This window comes from Phyllostomus discolor, chromosome 12 (genome assembly GCF_004126475.2).
Source record: "Phyllostomus discolor isolate MPI-MPIP mPhyDis1 chromosome 12, mPhyDis1.pri.v3, whole genome shotgun sequence".
In the NCBI taxonomy this organism is placed as follows: domain Eukaryota; kingdom Metazoa; phylum Chordata; class Mammalia; order Chiroptera; family Phyllostomidae; genus Phyllostomus; species Phyllostomus discolor.
Window position 1 is genome coordinate 38,575,330 of NC_040914.2, and position 18,940 is coordinate 38,594,269.

The 18,940-nt window shown below is 44.9% G+C and overlaps 1 protein-coding gene and 1 long non-coding RNA gene across 5 annotated transcripts in view; one reads left to right on the plus strand and one right to left on the minus strand.

Moving 5' to 3' along the window:
• Nucleotides 1-18,940, minus strand: part of MCTP2 (multiple C2 and transmembrane domain containing 2) — a 144,792-nt gene that overhangs the window by 96,887 nt on the left and 28,965 nt on the right. For 3 of the 4 annotated variants that reach the window (XR_004900243.1, XR_004900244.1, XM_028502371.2), the window contains 2 exons: nt 13,515-13,577; nt 12,200-12,308 (listed from right to left, as the gene is read on the minus strand). Coding sequence is in view for 1 of the 4 variants with exons in the window: in XM_028502371.2 (XP_028358172.1) it covers nt 12,200-12,308; nt 13,515-13,577 (172 nt within the window). In the remaining 3 variants the exon portion in view is untranslated. The remainder of the gene's footprint in view (nt 1-12,199; nt 12,309-13,514; nt 13,578-18,940) is intronic. The other variant, XR_004900245.1, reaches the window with a different exon arrangement.
• LOC118497722 lies at nt 328-5,882 on the plus strand. Its single transcript, XR_004900251.1, has 2 exons — nt 328-4,336; nt 4,374-5,882. It is a non-coding gene; the product is annotated as an uncharacterized LOC118497722 (long non-coding RNA).

Genomic DNA, 18,940 nt, shown 5'->3' on the forward strand with positions numbered 1-18,940 from the left:
GAGAGACGTATGAAACAGTTTGGGGTAAATGACTGATCCTTCTTTGCCTTCGGTGGCGGAATATAAATAGGCTCCTTGAGCTTTTTCTGTTTTGTTTCATTGTGGGTATGTCATCACCATACTACCCACAAAAATTCAAGAAATAAAAACCCACTGGATCACCAGCCAACAATGTCAGGAGTCCTGGGGAGAAGCCCACCCCTCTTAAGAATGGCAGTGAGTCAGTGAAAAGGAGAGGAAAAAAAAAAAACGTTTTCAAACATTTGGCCAGATGGCTGACTCAACAGAACCCTGTACTTTAGAATATAATCATAATAAATAAATCAATCTCTGGAAGCACGGGCTCAAAAGATGGGGCAAGGGGACTAAGACTGGAACCGGGCATTGAGATTAAACGGACAAAGTTGCCATTCTTTGCCGCCGCCCGCACCTGCAGCAAAGCAGGGAACACTGTTTCACCCCGGCCAGCTGAACGCCACATCAGCCAGGCCCTCAGCTGGCCTCAGGGCGGCACCCCTGACCCGCCAGCTCCTCCTGGGGAGCTTTGAAACAGACGCCAAAAGAAATGAATAAGATCCCTCCAGCCACTATATCCAAAGCAGAAAAAAAAAAAAAAAGAGCCAATGACAGACCCTCCTCCACACTTTCAGATCAATGGAGAGGGAGAAAAAACTGCCTGCAAACAGAATACATGGATTACGTGTGGTGCATGAGGGTTACATGCATGCAAGCGTGCCATCATGCTTGGGACACATAACAGCGACTAGAGCACACTTGTGTGTTATTGCCTAGTGAGTCATGAATGAAGGAGACCCAAATGAACAGCCAGCGGATATTGCTACACAGAAAGAGAAAATCTCTTATGTGGGGAGGCATAATATGATAATTAATTATCAAACACAGAACTAGGAATAAGTACACAAAGACCAACAGTCTGTTTTGTCCATTGATTTATCCTAGGTGCCTCAGACAGCGCCCAACACGGGTCCACGCATGTGTACTGAATTGAATTCTTGATAGTCATGTCAAGACGAAATAGTCCAAGCATATTGAATCAAAAAGGAGTTAGGCTACTCTGTCACTAACGGTGACCAAATCATTAACACCCATCATTAATTACTCGAATCTTTTACTTTTTTAGCTCCTTTTTATGTGTCTATGTAGCTGCAGAACTAAAAATGACTGAAGATGAAGGCAATACAGTTCCCATCTATTTGCACTGAAAGCCACGCCCCTGGCAAGCAAGATATTACGCGTTGTTTAAACGTCTTGGTAGATGAGCCGAGGAATAATTTCGGTGAGTCTTCCAGGATCGCAAGGCTACTAACTTAAAAAGAAAAAATTAAACTACGAAGATACACATATACATATTCAAGGCTCACATTTTAAGTTTGGCAACATGGGGGCAAAAACCCAGCTGTCTCTAGTTTAAACTTGGACACACACACACACACACACACGCCAAGTTAAGTGGCAATTCTGAGTGGGATTATAAAAATGAGCACATTCATAGCCATTCGGTGCAATACTCACTAGTGAGTGAGCAAGCTGCCCACCACCCCCCCTTACAAGTCAGACTTTAACAATCATTCTGATATATATATATAAAGTGGAGGGAAAACTATAATAAAAAGAGGCCTTTAATTAAATGAAATTGCCACTCTGGGATCAGGGCTTCATGCTTGTCAGCGTCCTCTCAAAATAAACATCTCAAAACCAGGCCTTGCTACTGTCACTTTCTCACAGGCAAAGCATACTGGGTAATCCCCAGGCATCTTGACAGCTACATAATGTTCAAACTGTTTCACGGGTGAATGGCAGCAGTTGCGTGAAAGAAAATATTAATGTCTGGAATTAATAGAAAAAGGGACCAGGGTTTACAAAGCCAAACAAGGAAAGAGGGTGTCAAGTTAGCACGGCGTTAATTGTTCGGGAAAATTTGAGGAAGGGGGGGTGGGCCCGGGGTGACTTTTCTCTCTGAGCCTAAGTGCCTCACTGTCAGCGAGGTGATGTCTCAACTAGGCAGGCTCTGAAAAGGGGTCGGCTGCTCAGAAATGCAACGCCCAGATTATACAAATGACGAGCTGACACCTGAATGAGTGGACTTTAACCTTTTCCACTGGGAGCTTCGGAAACAATGAAGCTCTTTGGAATAAAGAGGTAGGGTGGTACTTGGGGAGGAGAATGACCCTTAGACGCCGGGGATGGTGCCTCCAGGCTGGGGCTGCCACCGATTCTGCCATGGGGACCCCATGGAGTGACACAACCTCAAATTTAGAATATCAAGGCCTTCGGTATCAGTGGCCCTAGTTTCCTGCTCTACCCCAAACACACTGAGGCTCTGCGTACACTCAGAGAGATGACCAGCCATTCACCAGTCCTCCAAAAATGTCTTACCCATTTATACTCCTGACACCATGTGTGACAGTCCTCGTTTCTGCTCATGCTCAGCGACACTATGGCCCGCCAAGTCTCCCTGGACTCCTTACCTGTCAGGCCTGCTAACATCGCTCACGTGCCACGCACCTGTACAGGTGACAGTGCATGGCTCCGTGCCCGGCACTAGGAAGGGGGTTCGGAGGAAAATTAATCCCAGACCCTGCTCTTCTGCACCTGGCAGGCAGCAGGCAGACTGTAAATATCACCCAAGAGGTAAGTGTCAAAACAGAATTGAATTTGAAGTTATGCAAGTTCACGGTGAGGGGAGATTAGTCTAGCCTGGGTGTCAGGGGAGGCTGCAAGAGAGATGGGAGTTGAAGTCTGGGTGAACCTGGATGTGCAGAGAGGGACCGAGGTCCTCTGAATGGAAGGGATTGGCACCGAAAGGGCAGGAGGGGACAGAGACCATAGTGACAAGATGCGTATAGTGCCAGGCAAGCATTTCAGTCCATCCAGAAATGATGGGTAAAAATGTAATTTAAAAACGCAGTTTAAAAGGCAGATCTGAGTCAGAGACCAAAGTGCCCTAAGATAATAGTTTCATTTTCGTTCTATAAGACAGATAGGGTGTTTTCACTCTGTTTCGCCCTCTTTCCTTTTGGTATTTTAACAAAGGAAAGACACGCTCACAACTCTGAAAGGTAGGAAATAAAAAGTGAAGTCTCTGCCCTCTTAACTTCTCCTTACCCCCATGCCTGTCAAGTGCCAGTTTCTTGGGTGTTTTATAGGACAAATATATATCAGAATTGCTTTTAACTCGAATGTAATCACATCAAATGCACTGGACCGCATGCTTTCACTTTCGCAATTAAAGCACCTTGGAGCTCTGCTCAGACCATCGATAGAGATTCATGCATTTCGGGTTTTCAGGAAACAACTGTGGGAGTTATTGTGTTAGTGTGTCTTCACTGATGTCACTAGTCACCAAATAATGGACATTTACATCCCTTCCTTCTTTTTTTTTACTAGTACAGACGATACTATAATAAGCATCTGGTATGACTCTCTTGGGGTTCATAAGTGGTTACACTGAAAAGAAATTTTAACATTGGAACTGCTTAGCAAATTAATGTGTCCCTTTTCTGGTTCCGGCAGACACTGTCAAATTCTTCTCCCAAAAATCTGTCCAATGTATACTCCCACCAAGTGGGGGGAGTATATATATATATATATTTTTTTTTTTTTACTTGTTTCTCTACATGCTTACCAACATTGGACATTATAAACCTTTTTAAAAAACCAATGTCAGATGGAAAATGGTATCTCCATTTTTCTCTATTGACAGCATTTGAGTAAATCCCCTTTTAGTGACCTACATTCCTACTTCTTTGTCAAGGAAATTCTTGTTCATATCCTTTTCCCCCCTGTTCTATGGGTTCACGGTTTATCATTTGCTTACAGATCTTGAAGGGTCCGTAATTAAGGCAATCGGTCACTGGCTATACATCTTTTTATAATTTGTTTACACTTATGTTATTTCTTGCAATGAGTAAGTTTCATTTTTATTTAGTCAAATTTACCAAATTTCAGTCACATTTATGGCTTTGTAGTTTAACATGCTGCTCTGAAGAAATTTTCTCACTATAGGATTTTAAATTAGTTCAGCTCTGTTTTCTTCCACAGATTTTGTAGAGTTTCGTTTTTTACACTTAAGCCTTTGGTCCATCTGGAATTATTTTAGTGTGTGGAGGGAAGGAAATTCAGGTTTGCTTATGAGCAGGAGAGTAAAATGATCAGAGCCAAGCTGGAGAAATATAAATCTGGCAGCAGCTTATAACTCAGAAGGCAGAAGAAACGGGCTAAGGCAGGCCAACCTGGCCACTGAGATAATGCAGCACCGGGGCATCGAAGACGAGGAAGAGAGCTGCCCCAAGACAGTAAGAAGTAAAAACCCAAAGTCTCACGAACACGAGAATGTTCATCTCAAGAGAAAGTCTCACGAACACGAGAATGTTCGTCTCAAGAGATGCTCCGTGGGCTGGAAGGGTTAAGTCACAAAACACCATCGAGAAAAGCCATTTATGGTTTTCTCACTTAGGACTTCGCATTACAGAGTAAAACAATGAGCTCTGCCAAGACCTTCATGAAAGAAAGACGACAACAACAATAAAACAGCTGAAAACTTTTCCACTCTGTATTTCGTAAGATGGTTTTAACACAGAAAACACTTGACTTGGAGCCCCTATGAATGTAATATTACACTCCTCCAATTCAAAGCTCTGGATATAAAATATATGTCCAGAATTATCTAGTCATATGCATGGTAGATGGATTATAAATAGGTGATAAGTGAATGAATAAACTTTGGATTAAGATGGGCATGGTGAATTTAAACACAGGCCTTGCTTTTAACAACTGCAGTACTTGGGGCAACGCCATGTCCTTATGCCTCCTGTTTTCACCTATAAGAAGGAAAATGCCAACCTCAAAGAATTACATTGAAATGGAATGAACCAATATACATCGATGATAGCAGGTCCAGCTACTTACTGAGAAAGTCCCATGGTAAGTGCTACTATTTTTAGCATTACTGTTCAATTAAGTAAAATGGGGGAGAGTGTATAACAATGCGTAGTACTAATTAAATATTCATTCACTTTATTTAGGCTGTCCAAGATCATATGTACTGATAATTTGTCACTCTCATATCCCTTCTATTGCCATCTCTAAAGGTACGAAAGTTCTATCACCTCTCTTCATACAGTGAACAGAAAATGCCTTATTTTATGCATTTCTTACAAGGATCTCCTGTGGCTGGGGAAATTTTCCATGTAACAATCTGAGCTGTCCTGGAAGGAAAGGGATATATAAAAGCTAAAAATAATGACGTATCCAGAACCCCTGGCTACCACTCTACTCCAATCCTATGGTTATTCATTGAGGATTTCAGGGCCCTTGGCAGGTAAGAATCTGATGAAAATAACAGGCAGCTCAGTGCAAAGGGCACACGACAACTCGAATCTATCATCAGGAGAGTCATCAAGAACCATATTATTTGACAATTTTGTTCTCCTCTTGGTATTTTATTTATCATCTTGAGAGGCTGTTACCACACTGAGAGCGTTAATGGGGAAAAAAATGGCCAGTCCCAGCAGGTAAGTGGTAAATAGAACCAACAATATCACCTTGACTGGCTCGAGAACCAGTCGAACAGGCAAATAAAATGAATCTGTAACGAGGCTCTAATTACAAACAACTTCTCTTTGTTTTTTCGAATATAACAACTCACAGCAGTGTTCGAGAAAGTAGAAAGATACACACAAAAAGGAAATTATCACCATCTATAAAATTAATGTCAACATGTACTTAGACCTTAGACACACACACCTTTCACAAAAAGGAATCAGCCTTCATATTGTATTTTTACCTGTTTTGTCAGCAACACATCAGCCTCCTTACCTCCCCATAAATGCAGTTCTACAAATCAGTTCAATGGTCACTTATGTGCATGTTGGCCCATACATATGAAAACTTACTACATAATACAATTTTAATAGCATTCTTAGTTTGAACTAAAAATCCACTACATTGAATGCAAAAGCCATATTAATAGGCAAACCTTCCTCATCTGCAATCAGCAAAGCTCTTCTGTCGAGTGAGACAATTTCACCGTGCAGCCTTTCCCAAAGAAAGGCTGTCTCAGTCTAGAAAAGTTTTCTAATTAAACACATTTCTCAGAGTCGTTGTTTGTTCATGAAAGGAAATTATACTTTTCATGTTTTTATACTAAGCTCACATTCTGTAATGTCTGATCATGCTTGCCAGGAGACCCTAAGAGTTCAGGTCCAAGTCAACAATTATTTTCCAAGTCTTCGGGGCAACTGACCTACCTGTAGAGGAGTTCATCCTGCAGAAGCAGTATTTGGAAACATGAGAGGCATAAATTTGACTTTTTGCTTCTGGTTTTATACACATTTATTTATAATCTTCTCAGCACAGTCACATATTTCCAATCATTTCTCTTTGCAGAAAAGAAAGACGAACCCTCAGCTGTTTTTCTATTGGGTGCATGCGTTCAGGCTTTCTTCGGGGAGGGCTAAAATCAAAGAGCCAGGCCTGGTTTCTGGACGAAGGGCCAGTGGAGATTTCTGAGCTGCAGCCGCTGCTGCCCTCTAGCAGCCAAGGCGGGATGTCCAGCCACAGTAGCTGCTGAGCGCTTAACTGACCTCCTCAGAAATCACAATGAGTGTCGGGGCATTGAGAGAGACTTTTTCCTCCATCACATGGGAAAGAGGCAGCAATATTTTTCTCTGTACAGCAAAATCTATATGACTGAAGAGTCTAGCAGAGGTTCAAGTCTAGCAGAATTCCAAGTCAGGTTTCCACGTCCTCCCAGGCCCGCCCGGCTGCAGATGGCGACTACTGCTTCTGAGTTCTCTTTTCTGACTACAAAATAGTTTTTCCTCCATAACTGTCTACCAGCCTCATTCTCTTTTTTGCTACTAATCACATCCTGGTTGAATGATTCCATAACTTTATAAAGAAATAGAAGGAGCCCTGGCTGGTGTAGCTCAGTGGATTGAGCACAGGCCTTTAAACCACAGGGTCGCCAGTTCAATTCCCAGTCAGGGCACATGCCTGGGCTGCAGACCAGGTCCCCAGTAGGGGGCGTGTGAGAGGCAACTACACAGTGATGTTTCCCTCTTTTTCTCCTTCCCTTCCTCTCTCTCTAAAAATAAATAAATACAAATCTAAAAAAAAAATTTTAAAAAGCAATAGAAGGAAATTAGGAAGGGTTAGGAGGAAAGGGAAGTAAGACAAGAGTAAGCCAGAGAGTCATAAACATAGCACCCAGCCTCGAGCTCGGCACGCTGTGAGTGTTGAAGGAACAACAACAGGAGAGAACCCACTGCCCAGGGCTGTAGCTAAAATCAAAAGGAAGCCAGGGACACATGAAAATGCATGGGTTCCCCCTTCGTGTATTTCACCCTCTGTGTACAACATGCCTGCACCATGCCTGAAGCAGAACACGCCACATCAACATCACACACAGTGAAGCAAAGGGAGTAGCAATCCAGCACTCGGAACCCAGCACACACACCATTCTGTCGGCACAGAAATGAACCACCGACAAAACCACCCGTGACCGAGAAGTCCCCTTCACCCAAATGGAAGACATGCTCCGTTAAATTCAAGGCAATCAGCCTGAGTCGGGTGGAAGGCAATTTGTTCCCTGCAGCAGACACAGGAAACAGGCCAGCTTTGCTCCAGGGTACTTCCTGGAAATGGGGATAAATCCCTCTGCAACAAGAGGTAACTGACTCCATAAAGCAAGAGAGCTTAGAGACCTTCTCATCAACCCACAGGGAGGCACAGCCTCGCAGCAGAGCCCAGCCACAAAAACCTCCAGAGGCTCAGTGGTGGGGATGCATGAAAGGCTATTAGGACAGACAGGGCCAACTGATGATGATTTCAACCAGAATGGGAAGGGAATAAAAAGAAACAGGGTTCAAAATCCAGTTCCCCTTGCTTGCTGTGGGTCCTGAGCAGGCTGCCAAAACTCAGCAAGGGGAGGAGAACCACCACTAGCTGTGGTTCAGCATGGGTGTTTGCATCTTGGAGGGCGTCAGGTTGCCTCTTGGGTGACAATCTGTGGTGGGCTTGCTGGTCCTGTGTGTTTCTGTTGCTTTCTCACAACATCCAGTGATCTCGCGCCATCTGGTGGTCAGAGATGATACTCCAATGTGACCCAAACCCATATTTTTGCAAAATAAAAAGCACTGATGGTGACCTTTGGATACGCTAAAACTGGCACGTGAGCAAAACAACATATCCGTAGAAATCAAAGAGAAATCCAAGAAGCAGACCCTAATGTGCATTGCATTTTAATATGAGATTAAGAAGTGGCATCGAAATCATGAGGGGAAAGGAAAGTTTAGTCCTAGTTCATTAAATGGCTATTTGGCAAAAAGTAAAGCTAAGTTCTTACTCTGAGCCAGAAATCCAAATAAACTTGGGCAGATCAGAGAGATATATGAAAAATGCCAAACTCCACAGAAAAGAGAATATAGATTAATGTGCATCTTTCTCAAGATAGAAAAGGCCTTTCTGAGTAAAATAAACAAACAAACAAAAAACAAAGGAAGAAGCCCTCTGGACTAGAATTGCAAGGCTTGAAAAAATATTTGCACCGAAAAAAATTATAAACAAAGTGATTGTATATTGCTATGTTACCCTCCACCCCACACACGTGCCCACACGTCCCCACGTCCCACCCCCAAAACACATACCCCACGCTGATCTTCGCCATTACTGCTAGATGGTGTCTGAGCTGGTATTCGAACCCGGCTGGTCTGGGTCCAGAGTCTACGAGCCTTACCTGCCATCCAGTGCTCCTTATCACTTCACAGCATGGCACGCACTCACAAAAAAGAGTGATCATTTTTGTTGGGCACAGCAGGAAAAATGGAAGAGACTTTGGACAGGCTGGCCCAAGCTGGACAGGGCAGCCCTGAAGGGTAGGGGATGGGTCCCTCAGTCCAGCCCAGCCCATTCACAACCCACCTGCGGGCAAGCTGTGTGGCTGCTTTTCCATATACAACACAGAGTTCTAGGAACACCCCCCATCTGTCCCTCAGCTACATCTGTGTGAATGAGAGAGGGTCTATGTAATAACAAACCTGACAAGCTCAGCAGGGCCACCCGGCAGGCCTGAAACACTCAGCAGCGACCAAAAGCAAACACACAGGAAGGTCTGGTCATAAGTTCCAAACTTGGCAGGCCAAGGCGGGGAGTCAACTCCCAGGCCCGTGGCTTCCTCGGCAAAGGTCCATCCTTACATGAGGACTGCCCATCGCTCTTACGCATCTAGGATAACACAACTTTGAAGTCAGAGTCCTTTTCTTTTCTAGACCCAGGAAGGCCCGACCACAGGCACCAGAACACGAGGCCATGGAAACCCCCAATGTTACCTTGTTCCCCAAATACATCTCTGTGGGCCATAATTGTAACTTATTAACTATCCTGTATCCGCCAAGGTAAGAGAAGTGTTTCTCCATTCTGCCTTTTCTGGAGATGTCTGTGCTTTGCTTTCTCCCACCTCCCAAGCCTACCACTGATGGATTTCATCCACATTTCTTATGTCTTCTCCTTTGATTCTAAATGCATAAAAGAAACTGCAAAACTGTCATTCTCTAGAGCATTTTTTCCCCAATCCGTTGAGATTTTACTTCCTGGCATGTCCTCAAAATTTTGGTTCAAATAAACTCTGGTAAAACTTTTCTATACATGTGGACATTCTTCCATCGACAGCCGCAAGGAAGAAACTATACTTCTCTCTAGGTCTAATAAGAGTATCTTTTCTTTTTAAAGAAGAAATGTATAATCCTAACAATTAGCCTATTAAGTAGCAAAAGGAAAACGGGTCTGAAATCAGAGGTACCCGACATTTGAGCATTGCTGTAGCAGTTCAGCAATCCACTAAACACCTGTCAGGTGGCAGGCATGTCACCGTAGTAGGACATCTTCAAACCTTTTGTCTAAAGCATTCTTTCCAAGTAGGGAAATGACTTCTTCCTACAAATGCCCTCTTCCTGTAATGTGTTCTGAAAACAAAGGTCAACCTGTGCTGGGAATGAAAAGGGAGAACAGTTTGCTAGAAGAATCCATCCTGAATTTTCATGGCCTAAAACTCAGATCAGCCCTCCACCTTCCCACCTGCAGCCCAGGCGTGTGGCCCTAGCAGTGAATGACATTGAACCCCTTCAAAGAACCCGTCTTTCCTTTTTGCAGTACTGCAAAGTGGCCACCAGAGGGTACCAGCAACACAGTCTTCTGCTGGTCCACAGCAGGACGCTGCTCTCTCACTGCCTTAACAGGAAGGGAAAACAGAGGGTTCTAATTGCAAGGGCTCTTGTTTCCCAGGAACTGATGCTCTGTGATTTAAGGGGAGCTGAGCGCTTTTCCCGTATCACAAAGTGGTGCTCATGCCACTCCTAGAGAGCAGGGCAGCTGTAAGACACACACCCTTCTGCAGGGAACTGAGCCAACACTCAATTCCCACGATGGCCAGCCCAGTTATAAAGCAGTTGGACTGAAAATCAATTCATCACATCAGATTCCTCCTGCTTGACCAATGTCAACATGTAGGAAGCCAAAGAGTTACTCGACAAGGGCAGATTGTCACCTTAAAGCAGGTGTGTGCCTGTCTTGCCTGGTCAAAAGCAATGTATCTTGCAGAGACTCCTAGGAGAAAATGGGAAGGAAAGGGGAAAGAGGCATAAAAGGAAGAAATTACAAGGAGGAAAGGGGGGAGAAGAATAGAGCAAAGGACGATAAGATGACAGGGAGAAGGAGACAGAGACCCACAGACAGGCAACAGGCAGTAACTGAGAATCAGAGAGCAGAAAGAGTCAGGCTGGACAAGGGTCATTCTCAAGTAGAGATGGCTCAAGGACCTGGGCTCAGGCAGCAACTGGACCATTCATAGCATTCAGGTAAGGCTCATTAAGAGAACACAAGAGCGGCCCAAGCTACAGTGGCAACACCTGGAAGCTCATTAGCAATGAAAACTCCCGGGCCCCACCCCAGACCTACTGCATCAGAAGCTCTGGGTGTGAGCAATGAATATTTCCAAAAGCGTGCTGGGTTGCTCTGATGCTCGCTCAGGTGTGAGAACTGCCGGTCCAAAGGACTGTGTCGGATAGAATTCAGAGCCTGGGTTGGGCCCCATAGAAACTATTGCTGCACTAGCAAGTAGTATCAGTCCCTGCCTCAACTGACAGTGAGCAGTCAAACATACCCTGATCACTAACTGAATACTCACAAGAATCAAGCAGAAATTAACACAGTCACAGCATAAGGAGACCCGTCACACAACCCCCCAAAGTACAGAAAAAGAACTTGCTGGGAGAAGGATGTTTTCTTAGTAGATAAAGATTAATCTTGCCAATAAAGGAAATTGACAGGAACAATCGTTACTGGTTATAAAAGAAGCAGGTGCTGGAATGGCACCGTTTATGACCTAAACTCCTTATTTACACTTGGATTGTGCTGGGTTTACACAAGATAAAGCCACATTGTCATAAGAGGTGACAATGGTTGGAATTGAGAGTGCAGACTATGGTGTCTCCTTGGTGCTAAAACAGTGAGATAGGAAGCGATGCACACAAACCACATTGTTTTGGTCGTTGTTTTGATGTGTACAGTGCCCTCTTCATCATCTATGAAGCTGGCTGGCCGTCTGCTAGGCGTCTGCTATAAATGTATCGGTGTTGATACATTTTCTTCAGCAGTTGCCATATGCTGGGCACTAAGTTATTACAGTGACCTTAGTTTATTTAAAGCAACTGTATATGGTGTTGATTATCATCATCATCATTATTATTCATTTAATAATAATAAGTAAAAGATAATAAGGTTCGGTGTGCTTTATTTTTCTTTAAGATTGTATTTATGTCTAGAGAGAGGGAGAGGGAGTGAGAAAGAGAGGGAGAGAAACATCAACGTGTAGTTGCTTCTCAAGTGCCCCCTACTGGGGACTTGGCCTGCAACCAAGGCACGTGCCCTGACTGGGGATGGAACCGGCGACCCTTTGGTTCTCAGGCCAGCACTCAATCCACTGAGCCACAACAGCCAGAACAGGTTCAGTGTGTTTAAATAATTTGCTGCAAATTCCTTGGTTCCTAGAGAGGCTCAGACTTGGGGTCCTGTCTGTTGCAAACCAGGCTGAGACAGCAAAGGCTGGCTAACCACATTGTTACAAGAGTAGAGAGAAAGAAAGGTTTGCAGCTACAAAGAACGTAGCAGCGCTAGGCCTTACCACAGCGATCTCGGATGACCAGGTTCCGGCCCTCCTTCAGGTGGATAGTGAGGAGGTAGGCGAAAGGGCTGGGGAGGTTACTCAGGCCATCGCTGGCTTCCTCGAGGGCCTGCACAGATAGATGGAGAAGTAAAGTCAGTTGTCTTGGGCCCCTTGGGAGAGAACTTCAGAGACCCTTCTAAATGTAAGGGGAAGAGAATGGTCACTCCAACGGCCGGTCTTCAAGTGTGAACGCCCACTCACTCTGATGACTTGGTTACACCACATGGGAAATGTGCTCTTTATATCTCTCCCCAGGGGGGTTCTATTAGAATGCAGAGGCCGTCCTGGAAACGTCTTCACCGTGGGAAGTCTCCGAGAAGAATGAGATGAGTACCATGCCAGCATCTGGAGCTCCCTGAACACCATTCGTTGAGGGCAGGGTTCTTAATAAAGAATCAGTCACTCCTGGGGGAGCCCTGGGAGGGGAGGAGACATACAAAGGTGCAGCCTGTTCCCACGAACAGGTGTCCGCGCTTCCAAATGCAGCTGCAAAATGTCTCCCTCTCCCCCCTGCTTCCCACCAGCCTCCATCAACTCTGGGACTCCCCCTCCACGTGTAAGAAAAACATTCCAGTACAAAACCACTCGGCAGACAGCCCACTGAGCCCGAACGTCCACGCAGCACATGGCCCTTGTCTGCGTCCCGCGTGGTCCAGTGCCCTCCCCTCTTTTATATATTTTCCTTCCCTGGCCCCCCACTTTGGTGCTTCTTACAGGTATCCTCACAGTCTCACCGCCCCTCAAAATAGCTCACTTCTCTCTCCAGACATGCATCAACTCCTATAAGCTGTCATTTCCAATGCAGGTCTACCTTAGAATATTTATTAAAAGAATCCAATTAAAGTTGTGAACCAGGCTTTTCGTTCAAAGGTCTGTCATCCCAAAGAGAAAGGACCGATGAAATCATTCATCGTTCACCTATTTGACATTCAAGTTCATTGATCCTGTGGCTAGGTCATCCTTGACAGGCTTCTTCTGAAAGTTTCCCCACCCGTGTCTCAAAGCACTTCAAAATGGCTCTGTCTCCTGTACTAAATCACTCAATTTTATAGCTCCTCTGTATTTTTAGACGAATCTATGCCAGGCTCACAAATCAATAGGCACTGAATTTATCTTTTCCAGCTAAAATTTGCAAGGCCTGTCTCCATATGTGGCTACGGCTGAGCATTCTTTAGAAATAAATGAGGCAAAGAAATACAGGTCTGAACAGATAGCAAGAAATATTTATAATATTGACTTTAGTGTTTATTTGCCTTAAAGGCATGCCACTCACAGATTGTTCTTCAAAGTGCTGGGATGTCATAGAAGCATTGAGATCTCCACTTCCACATAGCTTCTGTAACAAAAAGAAAAAAAAATAACCCTGCTTTTTAAAAAATGCAAAAAAAAAATCAGCCGATAAGAAAATCCTGCATCAGGTCTTTCCCTTCAAGAAGCTGTCATTTGCATGCAAAGTTTCAGGTGTGTGGCTGTCTTCCAGCCGGTGTGACAGGTCTTGGCAATGAAAGGCTGACTCAGAGCAGCCTCGATCTGGCCGCTGCCGTCTTAGTCATTGATCAGAGCAGAGACAAGGCCGATTTGGCTTTCCTGCTGGGCTGCTCTCCCGCCCCTAGTTCGTCCAATGCTTAGCGGGAGCAACAGGGTCAACCTGCTAGGTCCCTCCCAAGGTGGGCCCGCCTGGCCCCCAGCCAACGATCGGAGAGGGCGGCTCAGGACCCAGAGAACCAAGCTTGTTAATGACGGAGAAAACATTTCAAAGTGGGATCTGAAGGTTCTTCCTCAAACCACACACCAACCAAAAAGTAGGAAACACATATTCTGAACCAATGACCTCAGAATGGGAGGCGTCTATGTTTCCTAATATAAATATTCCTCAGAGGCCCAGGGAATGATTCTGCAGGGCCATCAAATGTGCATGACTCAGCAGTTAGTATGGGATCCAGCAGACATCGTCACTGGTTCGCGTTTAACTGCACAAACGCAGGGTCCAGAGGCACTCTGGGAGTTGGGCGAGGACTCTGCGCAGGAAATGAGGAGGGCGGCTGCCTGCAGAGTAGAGTGGAAGGGAAATGAGCAAATGGCCTCGCTGCATCTGGATGACGTTCTTGTTTGTCACTCTCATTAGCCAGGGCTGATTTCTTGTGTGAAACATAAGCGACTTCTCCCTCCAAAGCAGGCTGGGGAGCTGCGAAGGAACGGGCAAACATAGAGAGCGGAAGCAGGCCAGCAGATGTTGCTGGTGATCGTCGACCATCGGGCGTTGGACTGAGGACCAGAGGCACTGTGGGCTTTGGCCCTTCCCATCCACAGTGACCATCAGGGAGGTCCTTGCACACTTCGGAGATCCTGCCTGGGTCTCAGACAAAGCTTCAGGCCATGGGAGAACTTGTGTTTCCAAGCAGGATGGCTGTTCCTCAGCGCCCCCCAGAGGGAGGGTGAGCCGCTGCAAACAAACAGGGCTCTCTGGTCTACCTCCTCTGTGTGCCGTGAGAGCAGGAAATGCTGCAACCAGGCAGAAAAGAACCCGGCTTGGAGCCTGCTGAGCCCTCACCGGGAAGAAGAGAGGCACCAAAAGTTCTTCACGTCTGCCTGCTTCTCCAGCAGTCCCCGGGTCTAATGCCCCTTGACCATGCATTCATCCCGTTTCATTCAGATGAACTCACACAGGGTCACAGGGGAGTTCAGACCCTTCGACCCTTCTTGCAGGGCCCCAGCTCTTTGGTCACTGGAGCAGCATCCTGAAGGAACCACACCGGCCCACCAGGAGAAGAGCCCTTACTCTTGATGTGGGGCTAGACCTGATGGCAGACAGGAAAGGAGGCAGTGGGGCCTTGGCTAAACACACCCTGATCCCGGTTCTTAGTATCTCCCATCTGCATTATGTGTAAAATGACACCCACGTGGTTGGACAGAACTGAAGACCACTTAATGAGGGCCATCAGAACCTTACCCGACTCCTCCAATGTCAAAGGATTCTCATGCCTTTGACACCATGGGCTATTATTTCCCAGACACGTAGCAATTCCTCTCCTGCCTGCTTTTCAAAACCAGAAAGGCCCAGCCATGCCTCCACGTGCAAGGCCAACCAAAACCTCTGCTATCTCGGCCTCCGAGGCCTGCACGACCCCATTAGCATATCCAGCTTTGTGAAACGAATCGATATCTGACTTGGCCAAACCCACTGGAAGGCGATTTTACAAGAGTGTTGTTACTGGGATCAGAATCCCTGGTTTAAGTGAATGGCTATTAGCCAAGGATCACGGTGGCTGGGAATCATCTACAGTCCAACAGGATCAGCCCTCAGACTGGCCCACCATCGACAGTCTCCCAAGCTAGCTTCGTTGGACTTGATGACCTTAATGAAGTGGCAAAATTAGTCCATATAACCACCAGCACTTTCTACGCTATCAAAAATGAGCGCAGAGCTTTTACTCCAACATGCAATAAGTCTTCCACTTACAACAACACGGAAATTAAATGTGAAGCGTGACATTAATTCCACATTTCGGCTGGTTTTACTCAGGGAAAAGTCACAGAACTTAAAGTTATGGTTCCCACAGCCACCATAACTGTCACACGCCATATATACGCACTGAGGAAGGGAAGCGGTCACCAGGAGGAAGAACGAAAATGCCACCCAGGCCCAGGAGGCCCAGGCTCCTGCTGCTGGGAGACACGGAACTGACTGTCCCCCTACACCCTGTGCAGGGCCTCAGGGATCACTCGCTGAGTGATATGTGCATTGTTGCATGCAAATGTAGTAGCTACATCAGTGAGATTTTGTTTTAAAAAAAGGATAATAAATATTTTTCTCACCAGGAATCCTTGGTATCCCACTATCTTTAGAAGGTTTTCTTGTGATGTTCAATCAGAAAGAAGCCTAATCAAGCACTCTGGGTCTTTCATTTTTAAAAAATAAAACACAGTCAAACTGTTTTTTTAATGCATGTGTAGTGCTGTGACTTTTAACACATGTGTGTGTTTGTATAACTGCCACCACAAGCGTGGCACACAGCAGTCTGTCCACCCCAAAATTCCCCATCATGCTATGCCCCTGTGGTCGGTCATCTGCCCCAACCCATGGTGCCCAGCCATCTGTTATCAACAGAACAGTCTCATCTTTCTCAGAATATCCTATAAACGGACTCATACAGTTTATAAATTTTTTTTAATTTTTAAAAGGTTTTTTAATTTATTTATTTTTAGAGAGGGAAGGGAGGGAGAGAGAGAGAGAGAAACATCAATGTGTGGTTGCTGGGGGTCATAGCCTGCAACCCAGGCATGTGCCCTGACTGGGAATCGAACCTTCGATGCTTGGTTCATAGCCCGAGCTCAATCCACTGAGCTACACCAGCCAGGGCAATGTGGTATACACATTTTTGATACTGGAACCTTTCCCTCAGCACAATGCCCTTGAAGTCCATCCAAGGTATCTTCTGTGTAGAGAGTCCATTCCTTTTAGCCCTGGCTGGTGTGGCTCAGTGGGCTGAGCACCAGCCTGTGACCTGAAAGGTCTCCAGTTTGATTCCTGGTCAGGGCACATGCCTGGGTTGCAGATCAGGTCCCCCAGTTAAGGATCCATGTGTCTCTTCCACATCAATGTTTCTCTTCCTCTTTCTCCCTCCCATCCCCTCTCTCTAAAAATAAATAAATAAAGTCTTCTAAAAAAAACAGTCCATTCCTTTTTATTGCTGAGTAGTATTCTATCGTATGAGTACACCACAATTTGTTTATTCATGAAGCACTGGTTTTAATAACTTCAAACAAATTGTTTGTGAGGGCATAATCAGGTGAAGAAAATTAATTTTGACTATCATCAGTGCTAGAGAGTCTTACTATGGCAAACTATTTAGATATGTAGCATTAACATCTCAGTGTGACAATGAGTATGAAGTGACTCATCTTTCAGAATGCTCATCACTGCTTTCCAGGAAAGTGGGGGGTACGTTTAATGATAGTTTGCATTGGTATTTCCACTCCACCTTGCTAAATTGACACTTATGGGAAGATAATCCACACTTTGCATTCTCTTTTGATGAGAACACCCTATCTGCAAGAATGCAAATTTATTAAAATTCAGCAGGATATGAAGAGGTATTAAAATAGATTGATTATTTTTAAAAACAAAACAAAACAAAACAAAATTCTCCTCTTGTCACCCAGGACCTTAAGAGGAAGACACAGATGTGAATAAACAGCATTTTCCTTTTGTGTACGCTAAATGTAATCTTACACAAATACAACCGCCCCTGTGGCTGAAGGGTCTTGCTGTCCAGTACACACAGGAAGCCAAACGATAAACAATCTCACTCATCACTGGCTGTTTACACTTCAGTGGAAGGAGACAAAACCCACTTCCAGGAGAGTTGAATCAGAGTAAAAAATTTGGCTGAGACAATCACTTATAAAGTCTTTGAAAAGTACTCCACTGAAGTGTGTGAGTACAGCAAAGCATACATATAATACACAGTTACTTAATGACTGAACCACATCTAGGTGGTTGAGAATAGGAATCCTCTGTGTCACAAACACAGACCCCTCCAGGCAAAGGAAGTAACAAAATGAGTAGAGATTCAGATGTCTAGACAGATCATCTGGCACTGCTCAGACACAGTGATAGAATCAAAACCACCCACATGGCAATTAGGGGTCCAAATAGGAATGTCTGTCCAGAAAAAGTCAGGTCTACCAGATGGCCTAGCCTGCTCACACTCAATTTTTATGCAGCTTTTTTGGAGGGTATGAATCATAGTACATGTTTAGTTTTCCCCTCTCCCTAAGATTGTTCTCTAAAGGTGATTTCTCTAGAATACTACCTAATATACAAAACCTAAGTCATGCATATGTACATGTATGTGCATGTCTGTGTACACACACCCTACTCCAACACAATGGTCAGCAAATTATAGCCCAACCCTTGCTTTTATAGATAAAACACAGCCACACCTATTTGTATATGTATTATCTGTGACTGATTTCCCACTACAACACCAAGTTCATTAGTTGCAACCGAGATTCCTTCTAGCCTACAAAGCTGAAGGTATAAGTTATCTGGCCTTTTCAGGAAAAGTTTGCCAGCACCTGGTATAATAAACCTTTCTTTCCACACTTGGTAATATTTATCTATGAACTTCCATGCACTTTTTTCATGCTTATTAGCAGTAGAGACTAAAAAAATAATGGCTTCCTTAACATTTGTTTACAACTTGATAATTTACAAATATACACTTCTATTAACTTCTTGTAAAAGGTCCATGGACTGCCATTAGTGTTAACAATTGTATTACAGATAAAGAAGCCAGAGCTAAGAAGTTAGATCATTGCCAAAGGGAAGGGAGAGAGCCCTTCACCTAAGCACCCTGGGCACCCACTCTTTCCTGTGCCACAGCTGTGCCCAGAACCAGGGGCATCTGTTAACAGAACACCTCACCTGACATACTAAGAGACAGCACTGCACAGTGCCAGACAAAGCTCTGGAGTCAGAAAGAACTGGGTTCAACCTGGCTGGTGTGGCTCAGTGGATTGAGCACCAGCCTGCGAGCCAAAGGGTCGCTGGTTCGATTCCCAGTCAGGGAACCAGCCTGGGTTGCAAGCCAGGTCCCCAGTAGGGGGTGCATGAGAGGCAACCACACATTGGTGTTTCTCTCCCTCTCTTTCTCACTCCCTTCCTTTCTCTCTAAAAATAAATAAATAAAATCT